Consider the following 19,492-nt stretch of genomic DNA (forward strand, 5'->3'; position numbering starts at 1 on the left):
ATGTTTTGATTAGATCAATTAGGGTTTTTGGATATGATTCGATGACCTAAAGTACTAAAACTTTAGTTTTTTGAAAAGGGTTTTCGAAAACTAGCTTTAGGTTTTAAAGTTTTTAACAAAAATCATCAAAACTAGGGTTTTTGGATGATGAAATCATCAAAACTAGGGTTTTTGGATGATGAAATCATCAAAAACAGAACCAAACAGCAGCTGGAACAGTAAGAAAACAGAAAATAAGCAGGTGGAACATTAGGGTTTTCAAAAATTTTGGAAACCCTACTGGCCAGACCGACCAAGACGCGTCCGGGCCGGACCAGCACGTCTAGGACTGGCAGCCCGAGACCGGGTGGGACACGGACTGGAAATCCTTGTCCGATCCGGACTAGAACTCCGAGACAGAAGTGTCTCGGACATCCCAGCGCGTCCAAGACACGTCTGGGATATCCCAATCCGAGACGGACTAGGATCCTGAGACAGACGCGTCTCGGACGTCCCTCACGCATTCAGGACGCGCTCTTGGGAATCCTAGTTGGTCGCATCTAGGATGCGACTGGAGCATCCAGAAGCGTCTAGGACGCATCTGGACGCGTCCAGAAGGCATCCAAAGCAGGATGCCCGTGCCGTCTGTGCACAGAAGCGTCTAGGACGCGACTGTGATGCACCAAGGCATCTCGAACCTTGCATCCAAGATGGCCCGTGTACCATTCCAACCCGAGATGCATCAAGGACGCGTCTCACTGTTCCAACCCAAAGAGGGTACAACAAGGACCCGATGGTCTGGACGCGTCTAGGACGCATCCTAGGCATCCCATCCAAGATGCCTATGGTATGTCCTAGGTCAGAAGCGTCTAGGACGCGTCTGACCAAGGGACAGAGCACGATAGGAACGTGCTGTCCCTAGGTCCGGCCTATGACTAGGCTGATCCGAGACAAGTCTAGGCTTGACCCGAGACTAGTCAATGGACTTTGACCAGGGTTGACTTGGGACTTTTCGAGTTTGACTCGAGGGCCTTTTGGCCTTAACTCGGGTGGGAGATTTTCAAACATTTTTCTCCCGGTTCCAAGCATATTTTTCCGACATTGATCTGGGACATCGGAGGGCCCGAACGAAGTTTTTCCTTGAATCGATTTTGGAAATCATTAAGGACGAAACATAATGTGCTTTTAGTCCGAATTTTACGAAAATAAACTTTAGGGCCCATTAGACATAGATATGTCACAATTTCCCACGATTAGCTATATGAAACGTAGCAAACCTATAAACGAATCTAGAATACATACTTTGTTTTAATTATGAATGTCATATTATCGTATTTATGAATGTATGTGATTGCGTAGATTAGTATACCTTTAGATAAGTAATCGTTTCTTGTTTCTAAGCACAAGTGAATGTGCCCGAATAATACTTAGAGTATAGGGTATTAGAATCCATTGACAAACCGAACGATGAGATCATGGTTCAAGTGGGAGTAATCAATGGAGGTTCAAGGATATGAATCCAAACGAACCACATGCGAACAAGAAATAACCTAAAATATGAGATCTTTTAGGAGATATACTAAGATTTAATAAATCGTTACGCAAACCCGCATAAACTTTTACGTAATAAATCATGAATAGTTATGCTAAAGTTCACAGTAACGTAACTTGATAAATTACGTAATAAGTCCCAAAAAGAATTTTGAGTAGAGCCTACCCAAATTAAGACACCTGTTGAGTCCTTGTTCATCGATGGTGGGGTCTGCCAAAGCAGGGTGCCATCTTTTACCTCGGGATAATATGGGTAGATCTATGAAGAGGTCTACGTGTCTAAATGATTATTCTCAACGAGTCAGCAAAAGGGTTTTGGATTTCAGGGATAAAGGCCAATTTGACACTCAATTGTGAAATTAGTCAACCAAAAATCATAAGAGTATGATCAGTAAAATGTTACTCACCCAGGACGGCGAGTTAAGGGCAGTGCCGAAGTGTTGGGGAATTACACGTATCTAATACATAACCTAATCATGTTATTTCTCTTTTTAAGATTTAGGTTTTCGTACTGAAGTTTTCTTTGAAAATGTACTAGACAACCGCAAATGTATTGCACACAAAATACCGCCCCGAAAATTGTTTGAATTTTTTAGTTTAAGGTCCAAAAATAGGGGTAATTAGTAGTCATATATCCACTCCTAAATCAATAAACACTATAAGACCAAAATAAAACATGAAATGAAAAATAAGTCCAAAAGTGTACTTTTTGGTGGGCCCCATGCTTTAAAGCATTTATTTTCTCTCATTATTGCCCTTTTATAGATATATTGTAACCTATAGTAGAAGAAAGGGTTATTTCCCTAATGGCCCCCTACTTTGTGACCAGCTTCCCGCCTGGCCCCCTACTTTACGAGAAATACCCATATGGCCCCCTAATTCCGTTAACTTTAACTTTCCGTCATTCTCTCTCCTCCATCTCTTTTTCTCTCTTTGCCATGTCACGCCACATCATCTGTTACGCCACTTCATCACCTTCTCCGGCAAGGTCGCCGGCCGGCCAAATTTCCGGCCGGCGACCTTCAAACTAAAAAAAAAACTTTTTTTTTCTTTTTTCTCTCTCCTCTCTCTCTCTAAGAACTCCGGCGAAGGAATCCTTCGCCGGAGTTCGTCTGTTCTCACGAACAGACTCCTTCGCCGGAGTTCTTAGAGAGAGAGAGGAGAGAGATAAAAAAAAAAAACACAAAAATTTTTTTTTAGTTTGAAGGTCGCCGGCCGGCGACCTTGCCGGAGAAGGTGATGAGGTGGCCGAACAGATGAGTTGGCGTGACATGGCAGAGAGAGAAAAAGAGATGGAGGAGAGAGAGTGAGGGAAAGTTAAAGTTAACGGTTTTAGGGGGCCATATGGGTATTTCTCGTAAAGTAGGGGGCCAGACGGGAAGCTGGTCACAAAGTAGGGGGCCATTAGGGAAATAAAAGTTTCTTGTGGTTAAGTTAATAAATATATTTTTTCCATAAATCTTAAGAGAGAAAAATTTTTGTCAAAATTTATTTCCAAAATTTATAGTTGCCAAGACCAACATACCAAATTAGTCGTTCTTGTCTTAAAAAACGAGATTTCATTCTCTCTCTAAGTTCTTACAACGTTTCTATCTCTACAAACTATTTTGTCTTGAACATCAATATGAAAATTATATATATGTTGATTATATTGCGAAACTTCTTCAAACATTTATTTAGTTCTAACAACATACTAAAATGTAACATTTTTTATCACTTTTTTTAGTAGGAAAAGAAGTTGGACTTTCTGTCACTACAATCTTGCTTCATAAAAAACATAATGTAAACTGATATTTATTTTGCTAATATTTTCGGTATTGTTTTAACTTTTATTGATTCGATTAGCATAAGATGTGTGGAATATGTTATAAATTAGTTAGACTAGGTCAATAAATGTTTGATTATTTATCTAGCATCTTATTGATTCAAACAACATTCTTAGATATAACAGAATTTTGAAAAAATTTCTAACATTTTATTGGTTTTAAAAACACAATTATATACTTACAATAAAAAATTCTTTAAGTTTTTAAAACAACTTATGTGATGAATCGAAGTAACAACAACATAATAATGTATCCTATTTGTTCTGACTTACTTACTTTATGTTAAACAAATTTTTAACATATCTCTATAATTTTCTTTATTCTTATATATAAAATATTTTTTTCGTTGTTTAAATTAAATTAAAACAATTTTCAATATTTTTCTAACAATTTATTGCTTTTAACAACATAACTATATATAACATGCGTTATTACTTGTTAGATTATTTATCTAGAATTTTATTGATTCCAACAACGCGCTTAAGTATAACATGTTTATTGAGTCGTTTAGTTTAGATTACAAAACTTTCAATTTTTTAGGCATTTTACTGATTTTAACAACACAATTATATATTTGAAAAAAAAATTCAATCTTGTTTTCATCATAAATATGCATGTAAACTAATATATATATATATATATATATTCTTCTAGCATTTTATATTGCTGACATTTTCATTATTCTTGCTGACATTTTCATTATTTTTGTAGCATTTTATTGATTCGAACAAAATCATATGTTAAACTTTTTGCATAAATTTTCTTCTAGCATTTTATGTTTTGTATTCATTTTGGCAATTCTACCAACATCTTTTAAACTCTGAAAAATCCATCATATTCTTACAAACATAAATTAATTGCATTTAACTACTCAAAGATAATCAAAGAATATTATCGACATCGTTGTGGTATTTCTAGCATTTCTGTAATATCTTCTAGCATTTTCTATTAAATCTCAACATTTTTAACGTCTTTCACGATATTTGTACTAAAACTTAGAGTAATTAAAATTAAGAGAAACCTATTAATACATAATCAATTATAATATAATCCATCACAAGAACTAATAATTTAAAGATTTTTTTCCATTTATCCTTCAATCCATCCAGTAACAACCCAGTCAATTCAACTCTTTTCCTTTGCGCTTGTATTGTTAAATCTTGTGAAAAATGCCTATAGTTAGATTCGACCACAAGTTCATCCACCTGCAAATGAAATCACATACAACCACAATCTCGCCAATAAATTTGTAAAATATATTAGTGTTCAAAGAAGTGCTTGTAATTCATGGAATGATAAAATAAAAAAACGTAAAAGAATCGACATGTAAAACTTTACAGAAAATCGTACAGTTGTAAATAAAGTCATTTTGAGAGTAACGATGCTATGTTTGTAAAATATATTATTTTTTGTCAGAGTTTAGAAAATGTTAATAAATTTCCACAATTTATGCAAAATCAACAAAGTGCTACAAGAAATTTGAGGGCGCTGCCAACTGCAAAAGAAACTCGCTCATTCAAAATTACAAAACGTAAATGATTTTTTGGGTAAGTTAGAAAATTAAAGAATGTAAATATGTTGTTTGAATCAAGAAAATGCTATGAGAATATACAAAAAGTTTGCGAAATATATAATTACTTTTCATGCAAATTTTCTAGAGAAAACAAGATTGTAGAGAGAGAAACAATGGGACAACATCTGAAGGATTTTTTTTAAGAAAAAGATTGATATAGCTTTAATAATGAGAACAACAAAATCGTGCACGGTACAATAATCTATCGTTAAAAAAAATGAGAACATGGTAAAAAAAAGATATATAATCCATTGAGCATCATGTTCTTCTTGTTTTCTCTTGGTAAACTGAAGAAGAGTTATGATCAATTATCTTTGAGTCAAAAGATTATGGAAAGATTCTTTTAAAAGGAAAAAGCAACTTTTGTAGGGACGGAAACTTCTTATGTAAGAATTATTTTCATGAAACTGAAAAGATTATTTACATCTTTTAATCTGGGTAATTTTATTTAACCTGGGATAGGTTAAGTAGTAGAAGAAAAAGAAAGGGTAGACATGTAATTTACTCCCAATGGACTTATTTTCTATTGAATATTATCTTTGGATTCTAAACCCATTGACTTTTTGGACCTAAAATCCATCCCTCCAAATTGTTTTGGCATTTGAAAATGTACAGGACATAATAAAATGTATTGGACATAATAGAATGTCATATACATTCTTCCAAAACGTAAGTTATTTTAATAAAATTTGTTAGTTATAATCTAAATGTACCTCACATAAGTCAAATATTCTATACCTTTCTCCCCAAAAGGTGTGGGGCATGCAGAAAATTTATAAAACAAAATTAAATGTACAATACATAATCAAATGTATAGTACATAATCAAATGTATAATACATAATAAAATCTACTATACATGGCAAAATGTACAGTACATAACAAAATGTATAGTACTACATAATAAAATGTTCTGTACATAATCAAATGAACTGTAAATATGATTATTACTTGTACACTTTTCAAATTTCTTAGACTTTTTGAATACAAAGTATAGGAAATTTTGTTATGGACAGTACATAACCAAATGTACTGTACATATGATAATGTCCTACTCACTTTTCAAATTTATTACACTTTATGGTGAGAAGGTGTACAACATTTTGTTATGTAAAGCACATAACCAAATGTCATGTATTGTACATACAATTATGTCCCATACATTTTCAAATATTTTACACTTTTTCGAAAGAAAGTATAAGACATTTTGTTTATGTGCAGTACATAATCCAATGTACTATACACATGAAGATGTCCTATACACTTTTCAAATGCACAGAATATAAATGAAGTAGATCTAATTTCATTCACAATTTTAGGGTTCCAAAAAATCGCAAATTTCATTCAATCACTTTATAAGAACCCAAAAATAACAGATCTAACAAACCTCTTACAAATAAACCCAACGTTGATCATAAATAGTAAACCAAATTAACAAAGATATTCGACTTGGTTTGATAAAAAACCGGATTTGTTGTTATCCAATTTGATTTTAAGAAACCCTAAATCTGGATCTCTTTCTACGAATGGAGCGAAGAAAAACAGATTTTACAACTTCCTTGGTTTGTGTGGTATAGAATCTTGAATCTCTGATATAGAAAAAGAATTCCTTCCCAGACATGAATCTTTATTTCATAAGAAAAAAATTTGTGTTCACCAATTTCTCCAAACCCAGACTTCCACTGAAGAAAAAATAGTTTGCCCTTCCTTTCGATTTTGGAATTATTTATCAACAAACAAGAAAAATAAAAAATCTGGAGAGAGTCGAAAGAAAATGAGGTAGAAATTTCAGATCTGATAATAAAAAGATATAAAGTTAGAGAGTCAAAGCAAAAGTAAAGACATAAAATATAAAGAAAAAATGAGCCAGAGAGGGAATAAGAGGGGGATAGGCGTGAAGGGTAAAAACGGGACGTCAGGAAAATTGCTGCCACTTTTTTGCCTTGATTCCAGCAAAACTGACAAATTGGATCTCAAACCCATATTTTTTTTAGCTTGTGTCTTTCACATATTATGGGTGTATTTTTGGATCTTTGACCAATTTTTCCTTAATATTTCAATAAAATGTAGTTTAACTAAACTAAGTGTGAATTGGGTCTACATTAAAAAAGTAAAGATGGGAATTATTTCTTCATGTTAACTTTCCCATGTTTATTAGGGTAGTGACGAAAGGAATGATAAAATGTTTTGCGCGGTGAGTACGTGCAAATGGTGCACGCTTACGGGTGCATGACATTTCATTGGGCGCTTTAATGGCACACTTTGCACTTTGTACGCATTGTGAGAAACGATTGGAGCTATTTTCTTTTTGAAACTGTTATATGATCAAATGGTAGATGTATGGGGAGGGATTAAGGCCAAACCTCACGATCCGACAATTTAGATCATAGGCGCCAGTCACATAGATCCGTTGGAGATCTAACGATGAAGTTGGTGGGCGGACATGACTGCTAGAGATTCTAATGTCCAGAACTGGTCGCCTAACCACACAGATTGTTGGCTTTGCCAATGATAGTTATGCCTAATTTGGGACAAACACATTAGTGTGGCTTGTGTTTGTTCACTGTCTATATATACCAAACAAAAGCGATATAACAAAAACCAACAATACCATAAGCATTTTGTGCGCATTAATAATAAAAGTATTAAATTTCTAAGTCATTTAGTGTGTTTGAAGTTTGTATTACTTAGCCACCCTTCCACAAATTTTCGAAAATCAGACATACCATCTAACCTCTGAAAAGTAAAGCCATTTTATCATGGGCGACAAACACCAGATATATTAGTATAAGTAACATGGTGTACATTATTTTAGGACAAACATTACTCAACTCGGGGATTCTTTGATATATTCTTCTTTTAATACTATTGTTTATTTTGTTTTGGGGTTAATTCCATTTTGGCCCCCCAATTTGTAATTAACACTTCATTTTAGCCCACATAAGTGTCTGACAGTTCGATTTGTACCCCAAGGGCAAATAAAATTTCAACTTTTTTGGGAATACCTTTGGGAGACAATGAAATGCGAAAAGACGTGACACTGTTGGAGGGGAATACGTGATATAATAGCGTGACCAACTTAAAGAGCCTAAGTCGACTAACGGCTACTCTTGTTAAGGTAGATCTCGTTTACTGAGAAAAAGCAAGATAAAGGAAAAAAACAAGAAGACTATTCAACACAAGTGAAGAAGAATTTTATTCGTCATGAAAATATCTGTTACAAAAGAAATTACAACAAGTTTGACAAAAACATTCATCTTAATCTACAAAAAGGGAAAACTTTGTAAGCAATAAAGAAGAGGTCGTCTGGCAGATACTCACGCAAAAGGAAAAGGCTTAAGCTCGTAGCGAAAAATGCCTTCGACTCCCACCAAAGAGAACAGGAGATCGAGGAACGAAAAATCTCGAGGGATCCCCTCCGTTCTTCAAAGCTGTCCTGAAGCGGAAGCAACGATGACGGAAAATTCTCCACACATCAACCACCTCGCCAACCGGTCGGAAAATATCCAAGACCCCCAAGGGTAGTGTCACTCACAAGAAATGACACCCCCATTTAACATGTCTTTCATGAACATAAAAAAGAACAAGGAATCCCGAGATTAAATTCAAACAAAGATCTCGTCTTAAACTCAGAGATATCAAAGTATTAGAAAAATGGATAAGGAAGAAGAACAACTCAGTAAAAGTTTTCTATGAAGAAAATGAAATAACACGTGAGCTATTTATAGATGGAAGATGAAAAGCAAAGGCCTCAGTAGAACTCTTGGAGAATAAAGGGAAGATGTCTTGAAAATTGATTGAGTAATAAGTGCTCATCAGTAAATCGCGGCAAATATCTGACTAAGTTAGATACGACATTAATATGACAAGAAATTACTAGGGCCTCGCGTCAATAAAAGGAGGACGCGTGTCAATGCTTGGCAGAAAGGTACCGTGGTCAGTTACCTAAAAGATAATTTGGAATAAGTGTGATAAGAAGATTAGACGCCTGACTTCAGAAAATCAAAAGGCTAAAGACAAAATCCCTTATTCGGAAGCGAAGCCATTAATATCTGTTGCACGCGAATGGACACGTCGACAAACTAAGGAATTCAGCTATGAAAACAACTCTGGAATGCAGCCCTATGAAACAGTGCTATGAAAACATTCAAGTACACAAAAAACAACCATGCTTCACGCACAACCTTGGTTTTGGCATGTCCTAAACCTTAAAGATTTAATTATTCAACACATACAAAAAAGGAAAGACTTTTAAGTTCTTCTACTCCTTAGTTTCACTACTTTCAACTAAGGAATGGCAGGACTCGTGATGATCCAACAATTGATCATCAGTTGACTGAGGTCAATAAGTCAAGAAGAAAACCAAAAGCCTAATGGGTCAACCCATATCAAGTCAACGAAGAAGTTAAATCCGGAGGAGGTCTACTGCTCAAGCCCAAAACAGGGCAACCGGTACGATTATCTTAGGCGCCTTAAGCCCTGCCCTGACTCAAATACAACCAGGTTTGCCCTCGGATTTAAGAGAAGAGTAGAGGGATCCACGTAAGTGGGGCTGATACCTCAATCCCGAAACATGGGGGTTGAACCATGCCTAATCCTTACCGACTTACTCATGAATCCTATCAAAGATCCTAGTCGGTGAGGATCTTAAGTATTTATTAAATTTGACCTTTAAGAGTGTTTCAAGGAAGAAACATCTCCTAAAAAATCTACAAAGTCGGAAACGTAATCTATGAAGAATCCTTGAACAAGGTAACTTATAAATATCCAAGATACGAGATATTCCCAAAGAGGAACCCTAATATATATCTTCAGACTAAGAAATGGCAGTTTCAATCCAACACGTACGCTGGATCTCAACCGCCTCATCATCACCTGTAGGATTTTGTGTGTATCTAATACAACTATCTAGTGTTCTAAGTGGAATCTCAAACATCATATGTTAACACTAGATTACCCATGACCATATAGCATGAACTAATCAATGAACTAGAAGGGAATAAATACCTCTATCGCGTTTTTCCCACAAACCTTTTCAATCGCGTGTGAAGATCGAGAGCTCCAAGTGTCGCCCCTCTACTTGAGACACCCAGTAGGTTGACTTGATCTCCCTTCCTTTCAGTCTGCTAGGACTTAATAGAAGGTTGAGAAGAACCCTTCTGCTTGACTAGATTGATAGAACAAGAGCTTTTTCTCTACAATCCTCTCTCCCCACTAGCTGTATATTGAGAGAGAGAGAGAGAGAGAGAGAGCTGTATAATTTTTCTTCTTGAGAAAAATCCACACATTTTCTGTTCTCTAATGACCCTTATATAGAGAAATCCTAATTAGAATCATACTCAAATTAGGTCTTTTTATTTTCTGGGTCACATAAAAGATAATTAAATTTCCCCTTAAGTGTGGCCGGCCAGGACAGCCCATTATGGGCTTTATCTGGCCGACCCACTTACCTTGGTCGGCCATCACATGGCCGGCCCTTAGAGCCTTGCTCAGGGCACCCCTTTTGGGCCCGGTTCTTTCTATCTTGTTCCGAATCTCTATTCGAACCTTTTCGGCCTATTTATTTGGATCTAATCCATCTTTAGCCTATTCCCGTCTAGTCAAATCCCTCCGATCAAGTTACCACTCTTATGTGTAACCCGTTGTAGGATCCGGTCTATGTTAGCCGCGAACCACCGAGGTGATCCGACGATCGTAGTTGGCTTCTAGCAAAACGCTACGACCCCTAATTAGACCGGACTGGATGATCTTCACAATATGGTCATCGTTATCCTAGCTGAAAAATTGATCGCATTGCCATCTTGGTCGAAGGACACTCCCTCGGAAGGACATCTCCTTCAGACCGAACGGATATATCCTTCATCACCGCCTCCATACAGTCGGTCAAAGTAGTCTACAAAAGGTAATCAACTTGTCTCAATGTGGGCATGAACGAAACAAGCGAACCAACTCTCTCAATGAAACGAGTAAGTCTCCAAGGTTCACTCAATATTCAATATTTTAACTGTAAGGACAATCTAACTGTCTAGAGCTCTGAGAGGATTTCGAGTTCCTTGCAGGTTTCGCCCCCCCCCCCCCCCCCCCCCCCCCCGGTAGGTAAGGAGCAGATCGAGATTCAATTTAACAGTCTCACTATTCCGACCGATTCCAAGAAGAAGTAAGACAAGTTTTTAGTCTTTGTATACTAGAGAAACATCATTCCTTACCTTATTAATAAAAAAGAAAACTCATTTGCAGTTATCAAAATCATAAAACTTAGAGAGAAACACTTAAATTAGAGAGAGAATAACTGAAATGAAAGAGATATTTTGCAAACTACAGTGCATATTGATGTAAGAGAGAGAGAGATAAGGGGTTAGAGAGAGTTAGTCGAACCATTTTGAGTGAAATGTGTGTAACTAACATATGTACGATTGTATGCGGTTAAAAGAGGTGTAAGTGGTAAGTGGGAACAACCGTGAATGGAGGAAGTAAAAAGTTGTGTAGCCAACAACCTTTGGTTGGACTGATAAGAAGTTTAGTCCTCCACCTTCTAAGTTAAGGATTCGAGACATGCTGACAATACAAAAATAAAAATAAACACTAAAAGGTTGTGTATATAAAATTTCCCCTTCTATTTTATCAGAGAAGAGTACATATAAAATTAAAGGCCAGAAGCCCAAGGCCTAAGCAGAGGGGCATCTTTTGATGTGGCGAATACCAGAAAGCTCGATTGCGACGACTTGACGTCAAGTTTGTGCCACTTTCTCTTTCTGCTCCATCTTTCCGTCTCTCTCTGTCTCTCCAAGAATAACTGAATATATGAGCTTCCTTCACCCTAATCAGTTCGATCCCATCCAACCAAATAAATTGGGCAGTAGTAAGTGTTCATGAGGTAACTATCTTAACCCTAATTTCTTCTAAACTTAATCAAAATGACTGAAATTTTCTCCAATTCACTTTTTTTTTGTTTGGTTTCATAGTTATTTCTAAAAAGATACGCAAAGTTATAGTTTGAATAATAGAAATTGAGTTAATTTCTAGCCAAATTTTGTAATTTTTCTTCAAGAAACATTTTGTCCGTAACATTGTTTGGATCTTTCTTAGTTTTAGGCCAATAGAAATCCTTTTTTTTTGAATTGGTAAGCGTGTGCCTCGAACCTTGACCTTTAAGTAGACTTACCTCTTACCACTTGTGCCTCGAAATCTTGTTTATCGCTACTGTCCTAATAGTAGATTAATCTCTGCATATCCTGTAAAGATAACTTCATATGCAAGAAAGGGTTTCGACAGATAGAGCTTGCATAGGTACAACTGTATGAGTATTAGATGTCAACTGTCGTCAGGTACTAGCCTACTAGGTTGGAGTTGCTTTTCCTGACTATTTCTGGACAATGCCTCTAATAATATCCAAAAAGTAAGTGAAAATCAAAATATCCAGGAAGATGTCTTATCTTTTTGCGTAACGGTTGTATTACATATTGGCATAAGTTTTTGCTATCTCTTTTATCTATAATTGTGCTTTCTCCAGCATAAGATTAGATTATAGTTTTGAACTCTTGCATTGCAATCAATGAGTCTTAAGGACAGTACGTGGTCATTTAATAGTTTCCTTGGATAGGTAAAATACACAATGAGTGGTAATCATCAAGCTCCCGTCAAGAGTGAAGTGAAGCAACACGAGAACCAGAAGAGTTATTCTTGTAAAGATGGCATGCCCGGGAATGATCTATGGAAAAAAGGGCTGATATGTGCTTTTGAGTTTGTTAGAGGGAATAAGCCAAGTCGTCCAAAATTTGGTTCCAAGACCCGCTTTAGACAACCAACAAATGGTACCGATTCAAAGAATCAAGTACACGGATGTGAAACAACCGATATGCCACATCATAATGTTCAGAAGATATACTCGCCTGCACCTCTAACAGTTGTTGAATCCAACGATAATTATCCTTCAGATAAGAAAGATACCAGTGACTATCAAACCGACCACTTTCATGTATTGGACCAACTTGAAGGAAGTTATTGGATACCGATTGGTTGGGACAGAATATCTGAACTCATCCAAACAGTTCAAGTTGACGAAGGATGGGCCTCCCAACCAATAGATTTCATGGATGAAGAAGATGACATTACAGTTGCAGATGTAGCAGCTCCTTACTGGGAACGTCCAGCTGGACCAACATGGTGGTGTCATGTAGATGCAGGTGACAAATTCATTCATGCTTGGCTAAGCAATGCACAATGGTTACATCCAGCCATCAGTCTTGCGTTAAGAGATGAGACTCGGTTGATTAGTGATCGCATGAAGCACCTTCTTTATGAGGTCATTTCTTTACTTATTTAACTTGTCAAGTACATATGGTTTCTTTTTTTGTAACCCTGAATGAGGTAGGATGCCTCAATTGTGTTGCATTTGTTCTATATATTTAGAGGTGTCAGTGACTATTGGTATGATATAAATGTGGTCAAATGGTGTAATGGTGCATATGTTTCGTGACATCTTTTTCTTATAATGATTTACCACTTTCCTTTCTGTCTCTGGTTCTCGGTCATAATCGATCCTTCGTATTCGTGTTTCCAACCTTTTAGCAAGTTATGTTGCACGTCATATCAGATACGCAATGAAGCTTATTTGCCTCATCTTGACTGTTAAATGAATTAGTGCTCCCATCTCCCACAGTGCCCTGTATTAGTAGTTCTCGTATGTATTGACGTCAGACTTCTAACTTTTTGGTTCAGTGATACTTGACTATCATTTTGGCTTTCAACTCTGTGTTATTAGTACTTTGTGGAGTTTCTTGTAAAATTGATTCCTAATCTTGGTTGTTAGTCATTCAGGTTCCCGTTAGGGTTGCAGGAGGCCTATTATTTGAGCTTTTAGGGCAATCAGCTGGTGATCCTTTTAATAATGAAGATGACATTCCCATCGTACTTCGATCATGGAAAGCTCATAACTTTCTAATCACAGCATTGCATGTCAAAGGACCCCCATCACACATAAATGTGTTGGGTATAACGGAAGTTCAGGTTTGATACTTTAGATAAATTGTTCTAAATTTCATCATAAATCACATTTAGCTATGGTTCAATTTGCGAGCCTGAGTCTCGCTATGTTCATGATCAGTTTGGATGTTGTGTTTCAGGAGCTTCTTGCTTCTGGTGGTACTAATGGACCAAAATTAATAGATGAAGTCATAGCGCAACTAGCTTGCCGCCTTTCTCGCTGGGATGACAGGTAGCACATATTGTCTTATTTTGTTCATTCTATGACAATGGAAACTAGTATTACTTCCTTAAAGCTTGTCACCCAGTAGTTCGAGTAAGGTATTAAATCTTGGTCCAGCTGGAGAGGTGAATAGCTGGTCAAAACTCGAAACATTTGACTTAGATTGGATTAAAAAAATTAAGAAACGTAAGCAGTGATAATAAGTATTATCTCATCCTTGTGAGTATAATCTACTTAAGAACAAGATCGGTGTCTTTGGATCATTTCAGGTATCTAGTAGTGTTATTCGTAATTGGAAACAAACTAAGCCATGCTGTTATGTTTTGAAGATTTTATAGAGTTCTCAGTAATTTGCGACATTTTCATTGGAACTTATTTTAGGTTATTTCGCAAATCCATTTTTGGAGCAGCTGATGAAATTGAGTTGAAGTTTATGAACAGGTATTCTTAGACACAGCTTTATCATTTTGGCCTACTTTGGTAAGTATCAGTTGTAATACTTCTAATCTATTGTTCATACCATAAACAATATTTACATATGTATAGGAGAAACCAAGAGGATATGAATCTATTCAGCGTGATTCTGAACCAAGAGATTAGAAGGTTATCAAGACAGGTATTTGTTCTTGCAGATTTTCTATGCATTCATTCTACTTCTCATCAAGCTTTCTGATAGTTTGTGCTACTAATAATCTCGTTCCTACATGTACTAGATAGTATTTCTGAATGGAATGAATTAATAATAGCAATTGCTTTATATCGTAGCGAGGCATTTCTTCTTCCGTCGTAACTATACTTAGTTTACAAAAATTACTTGTTTCTAGAATGTTGCTAAAACAAAAGCTAAATGCATATAATATTAGCTATAAACACCTAAAGTTGGTTTTTGAAATTTCTGTGCTTAGGTTATTATAAGGTGCACAAGCTTGTGATAGTTGATCGATAATATTTTCGAGAATATTTCTGTTGGTACGAAAACAAGTTTCTTATATTTACATTGTGGAAATACTATGCAAATGATAGAAATTTTCTTATTTCAAGTTGTTGAGGATGATTTGCCTAAGAAGGAAATCATCTTCCTAAAAGTACTTTGGATCATACCACGTTGCCACATATGCAAGTGTAAACAAAGTGTAACTTAATACACCATATGTTTTTTGCATCATGAAAAAATGTGGGATGTCTGTTTTTTACTTTGAGGGTAATTGTGGATATTATTTGTCATATGAAAGAAACCGCACTGGAGTTATTGACAGGGAAGATGAAATTGGAGGTCAATTTTAAAGGGATCTCTCTTTGGATTTTGTTACTAGATTCTTAGATTATGTTCATTTCTTTCGACTATCTATTTTAAAGTTCGCCTCTTTATGTGTAGTTCCTGTTTTATCTCATTGTTTTCCCCATAAGTTTTGGGTGAAACCGAGACGAAATAACCTCTTGAATAATGAACTTTTGTTACTTTGTCTCCCTTTTTTTTACCGCAATACATTATTCATGGAAATATTTTGTTAATTTGGTCGTTTATTGAATCTATACAAAGGTAAGTTGCTTTCCAGTCAATCAAGTCATAGATAGCAATATTTTAGTAATTTCAGTAGAAATATGTCTAAGTTTAGTACCATTTTTATTATTTTATTTGGATTTGTATACTAAAGATAGTATTCAACCGGAAAATATGCCTTATGTTTTCCACTGTAGGTGATTAGAGTGAAATGGTCATTGCATGCAAGAGAAGAGATTATATTTGAGCTTCTTCAACACTTACGGGGTAATGTAACGAAAAACTTGTTAGAAGGAATACGAAAGACTACACGAGACATGATCGAGGAGCAAGAAGCAGTTCGTGGCCGACTATTTACCATTCAAGATGTTATGCAGAGTACCATGCGAGCATGGTTACAGGTACTTATACACATAATATATATATATATATATATATATATATATATATATATATACATATGTATATACACAGCACATATATGTACACAAATACAAGTTACTCATTTAGATTGTACGGGTGTTTACTACTTGATGTAGATTGTTGCGGAAGCGTAAAAGTAATGGAATCCACCATTGTTAATAAACTAAACTAACGAAATAAAACTGATAAAATAACGATAAACAATAAACTTGATTAATAACTTGATTAATATAAAACTGGTTGATAATATTCTCTGATCTGGTTAACAAAGACAGACTAGACTTCTCTTATATAGAGATTGTACTTTCCTAAGTAGACTCAAATAAGGAAATAAGATAACTACTAATAATACTTTCCTTGATTGCTAAGACTCATAATTATGGAAACCCTAAATACTTAATTATAGAAACTACGCTAATGTAGCTTCTTGACCGTGAGGCCCACTATCACCATGGCCGTGAGGCCCAATAGGAAGATGGTCTCCATCATACACCCCCGCTGCGGAACAACTTGCCCCCAAGTTGGTGTTGTCATAAAGCGGATCGTCCAAGTAATGAGGATATATATCAGCGATGTTGAAGGTAACTTCGGCGACGAGTTTGAAGGCAATCCTTAGTTCCCACTTTTCACGAAAATTGCCGAAAATCCGAAGAAGAAAAATATTGACAATATCACCAATTATAATGTGAAACATATATTGCCAAGATACTCGCAAAAGCAATACCAACGTAGATACGTCTAGTAAATTGCGACATCGCCCGTCATCTTTTAGTTTGACGAAAGAGGTCACATATACAACCTGTCTTGTTCTTGGAAAAACAATGGATGGCCATGAAGATTGGTTTGTATGATTCTTTGAAGTTGAAAGCCATGAAGAAATCAATGGAGGAGAAAGTATTTTATGATTCGACACAACTAATTCTTCTCCCGGGATTATATACGGAGCAAATAATTTGTGTGAGCTTGTGTTATTCATCTCATTGAACTTTTCTTTCTCTGTCATTGAAAAACTAGTATTTATTTTATCAAAAAAACCTCCTTCAACAGTGCCGACCATGGTAGTCGAAGGAATTTCGGATAATTCACTTTGTTCTTCTTTTTCCTCGGTCATTGAAAATTTTTTGTTCTTTTTGTCAAGAACTTCTTTTTCAATACTATCGAACACGGTGACCGAAGTAACATTGGAGAACTGTCTACTTGATTCAATATTTGTCTCCACATATGAAAAATATTCATCTAAAGGAAGAAAAACATACCTGAAGATGCTTTTCAATGTAGTCCAATCGTCTACGAATTTTTTCCCTTGATTAATGAGTCCCCATTGCATTGCATTGAATTGTTCATAGATTCTTTCGGACATATGTTGTTCGATGAGAAAAACCTTATCTTCATCGTGGATATCTTGGTTTATGAACCAATCTTCCATATGTTGAATCCAAAAATTTATATGATATTGACCGTCGAATAGAGGAATTTTAGAAATGGTATTAATTTTTTCTGGATATTTTCGATCAACATAAAATTGTTTAGAATCTCAAAAGGGATCCCAATCTAAACGTGGAAAAATTTTCCAGCACTCAAGGAGAGATGTATCCATGAAAAAAGTTTCATCTTTTGTTCCCAGAGTTTTCAAGCTCTGAATACCAGTTGATGTAGATTGTTGCGGAAGCGTAAAAGTAATGGAATCCACCATTGTTAATAAACTAAACTAACGAAATAAAACTGATAAAATAACGATAAACAATAAACTTGATTAATAACTTGATTAATATAAAACTTGGTTGATAATATTCTCTGATCTGGTTAACAAAGACAGACTAGACTTCTCTTATATAGAGATTGTACTTTCCTAAGTAGACTCAAATAAGGAAATAAGATAACTACTAATAATACTTTCCTTGATTGCTAAGACTCATAATTATGGAAACCCTAAATACTTAATTATAGAAACTACGCTAATGTAGCTTCTTGACCGTGAGGCCCACTATCACCATGGCCGTGAGGCCCAATAGGAAGATGGTCTCCATCACTACTAAATTATTTTTGTTTGTTAGAAACTGTCATAACTGATTAATTATATATCTTACAGGATCGAAGTCTTCGAGTCACTCACAATCTAGCAGTTTTTGGTGGTTGTGGTCTTGTTCTTTCAGTAATAACAGGACTCTTTGGAATTAACGTAGACGGAATGCCTGGAGCTAAAAATACTCCATATGCATTTGGTCTTTTTACTGGACTCCTCTTTCTACTTGCCATTATATTAATTGCACTTGGTATATTATATTTTGGGTTGACAAAGCCCATGACCGAAGGACAAGTCGAAGTAAGACAATTAGAGCTTCAACAACTAGTTAAGATGTTTCAACATGAAGCAGAAACTCATGCCCAGGTTCGGCAAACGTATACCCGTAATAACTTGCCTCCAACTGCAGCAGAAATGATACCTGGAGCAGATTATATTCTAATTCAATAAAGATTTGGAAAAGTACAAATTGTTGTAGAACTTTCTTTTGTTGTATTATTTAGTTCAATGTAGAACATGGTCGCAACTTATAAACATTAACTATCTTTAGAAAAACTTATTCTCTTTCTTAGAGTTGTATTACCATCGCTACCTTCTTGACAATTGGGGTTAAAGCTAACTAGTCCGGCCCAAATGGGTCAAACATAGGCGTGGCTTATGGACTCGGACTAAGGTTGGCTGTTGACTTCAACACAGGGTCAACATGAGTTCGTCATCTATGATCAGGCTTAGTTTGGTCTTGTTACGTAAGCGTCGGACCAGAAATGACTTGTACAGTCTAGCTGTGGGCCAGGTCGGGGCCCTAAAGCAATCACTCAAGGCTTTGAATAACTTTTAGTCTTACCGTAAAAAAGTTATTTTGTAATGTTAGATTCTTCTAAATAAATTCTTAATGTAAGAGTTGAACCATTAACTTAATTATATAGTGATTAAGTAATATAAATTATTTTATTCTCTTTCAAGGTTTCAACAACTAAAGCAAACTCCTATCTCTTTAGAGATCAAGAAAGAGTGTGAATACAAAGCTTACAGCATCTAACTCTTTTTTGGAGCAATTCTAATTCTACCTTAAGTTTTAAATTATTTGAATTAATTAATGTAAAGTAAAAGGTATTAGTTTATAATTAATTTTTATATAATTATATTATTAGGGTTTGAACAAATAAGAGATGACCTAAGTCAACAATCACATGCCAAGACCAAGAGTCCCACTAAAAGTAGAAATTATTGAATCAAAATATATTTGTTAAGATGAGCCTAATAATTTGCTAATTGGAACTCTAATAAAATATTATTTCACTCATTCCAATATAATTTGCTATTTAAAATATAATACTCTTTGGAGAAATATACCAAGAAGACTAGAGTCATAAAAAAAATTAACATTTTCTTTGCGAGAAATTAGCCTTCCG

At 35.5% G+C, this 19,492-nt stretch overlaps 1 protein-coding gene across 2 annotated transcripts; it reads left to right on the forward strand.

Moving 5' to 3' along the window:
- Positions 1–11,556: 11,556 nt before the first annotated feature.
- LOC147548681 (uncharacterized) lies at positions 11,557–18,645 on the forward strand. 2 transcript variants are annotated; one of them, XM_086667543.1, is made up of 8 exons: positions 11,557–11,802; positions 12,529–13,230; positions 13,746–13,934; positions 14,051–14,142; positions 14,515–14,574; positions 14,680–14,749; positions 15,832–16,035; positions 18,147–18,645. In XM_086667543.1, exons 2-8 carry the CDS (start codon positions 12,541–12,543, stop codon positions 18,528–18,530), a joined length of 1,689 nt encoding a protein of 562 aa, XP_086523669.1. In that variant the 5' UTR covers positions 11,557–11,802; positions 12,529–12,540; the 3' UTR covers positions 18,531–18,645. The 2 variants fall into 2 exon arrangements, with proteins under 2 accessions (XP_086523669.1, XP_086523671.1); XM_086667545.1 differs by having other exon boundaries at positions 11,643–11,802; positions 12,516–13,230.
- The last annotated feature ends 847 nt before the right edge of the window (positions 18,646–19,492 follow it).

The sequence above is a fragment of the Eschscholzia californica genome, unplaced genomic scaffold (genome assembly GCF_041429995.1).
Source record: "Eschscholzia californica isolate CP2 unplaced genomic scaffold, dmEscCali1.0.p SCAF_3, whole genome shotgun sequence".
Lineage (NCBI taxonomy): Eukaryota > Viridiplantae > Streptophyta > Magnoliopsida > Ranunculales > Papaveraceae > Eschscholzia > Eschscholzia californica.

Coding starts and splice junctions, on each gene's coding strand:
- LOC147548681 (XM_086667543.1), top strand. CDS start 12,541: ATGAGTGGTAATCATCAAGCTCCCGTCAAGAGTGAAGTGAAGCAACAC. Junction 13,231..13,745: donor TGAAGCACCTTCTTTATGAG/GTCATTTCTTTA, acceptor TTAGTCATTCAG/GTTCCCGTTAGGGTTGCAGG. Junction 14,750..15,831: donor TTAGAAGGTTATCAAGACAG/GTATTTGTTCTT, acceptor TTTCCACTGTAG/GTGATTAGAGTGAAATGGTC.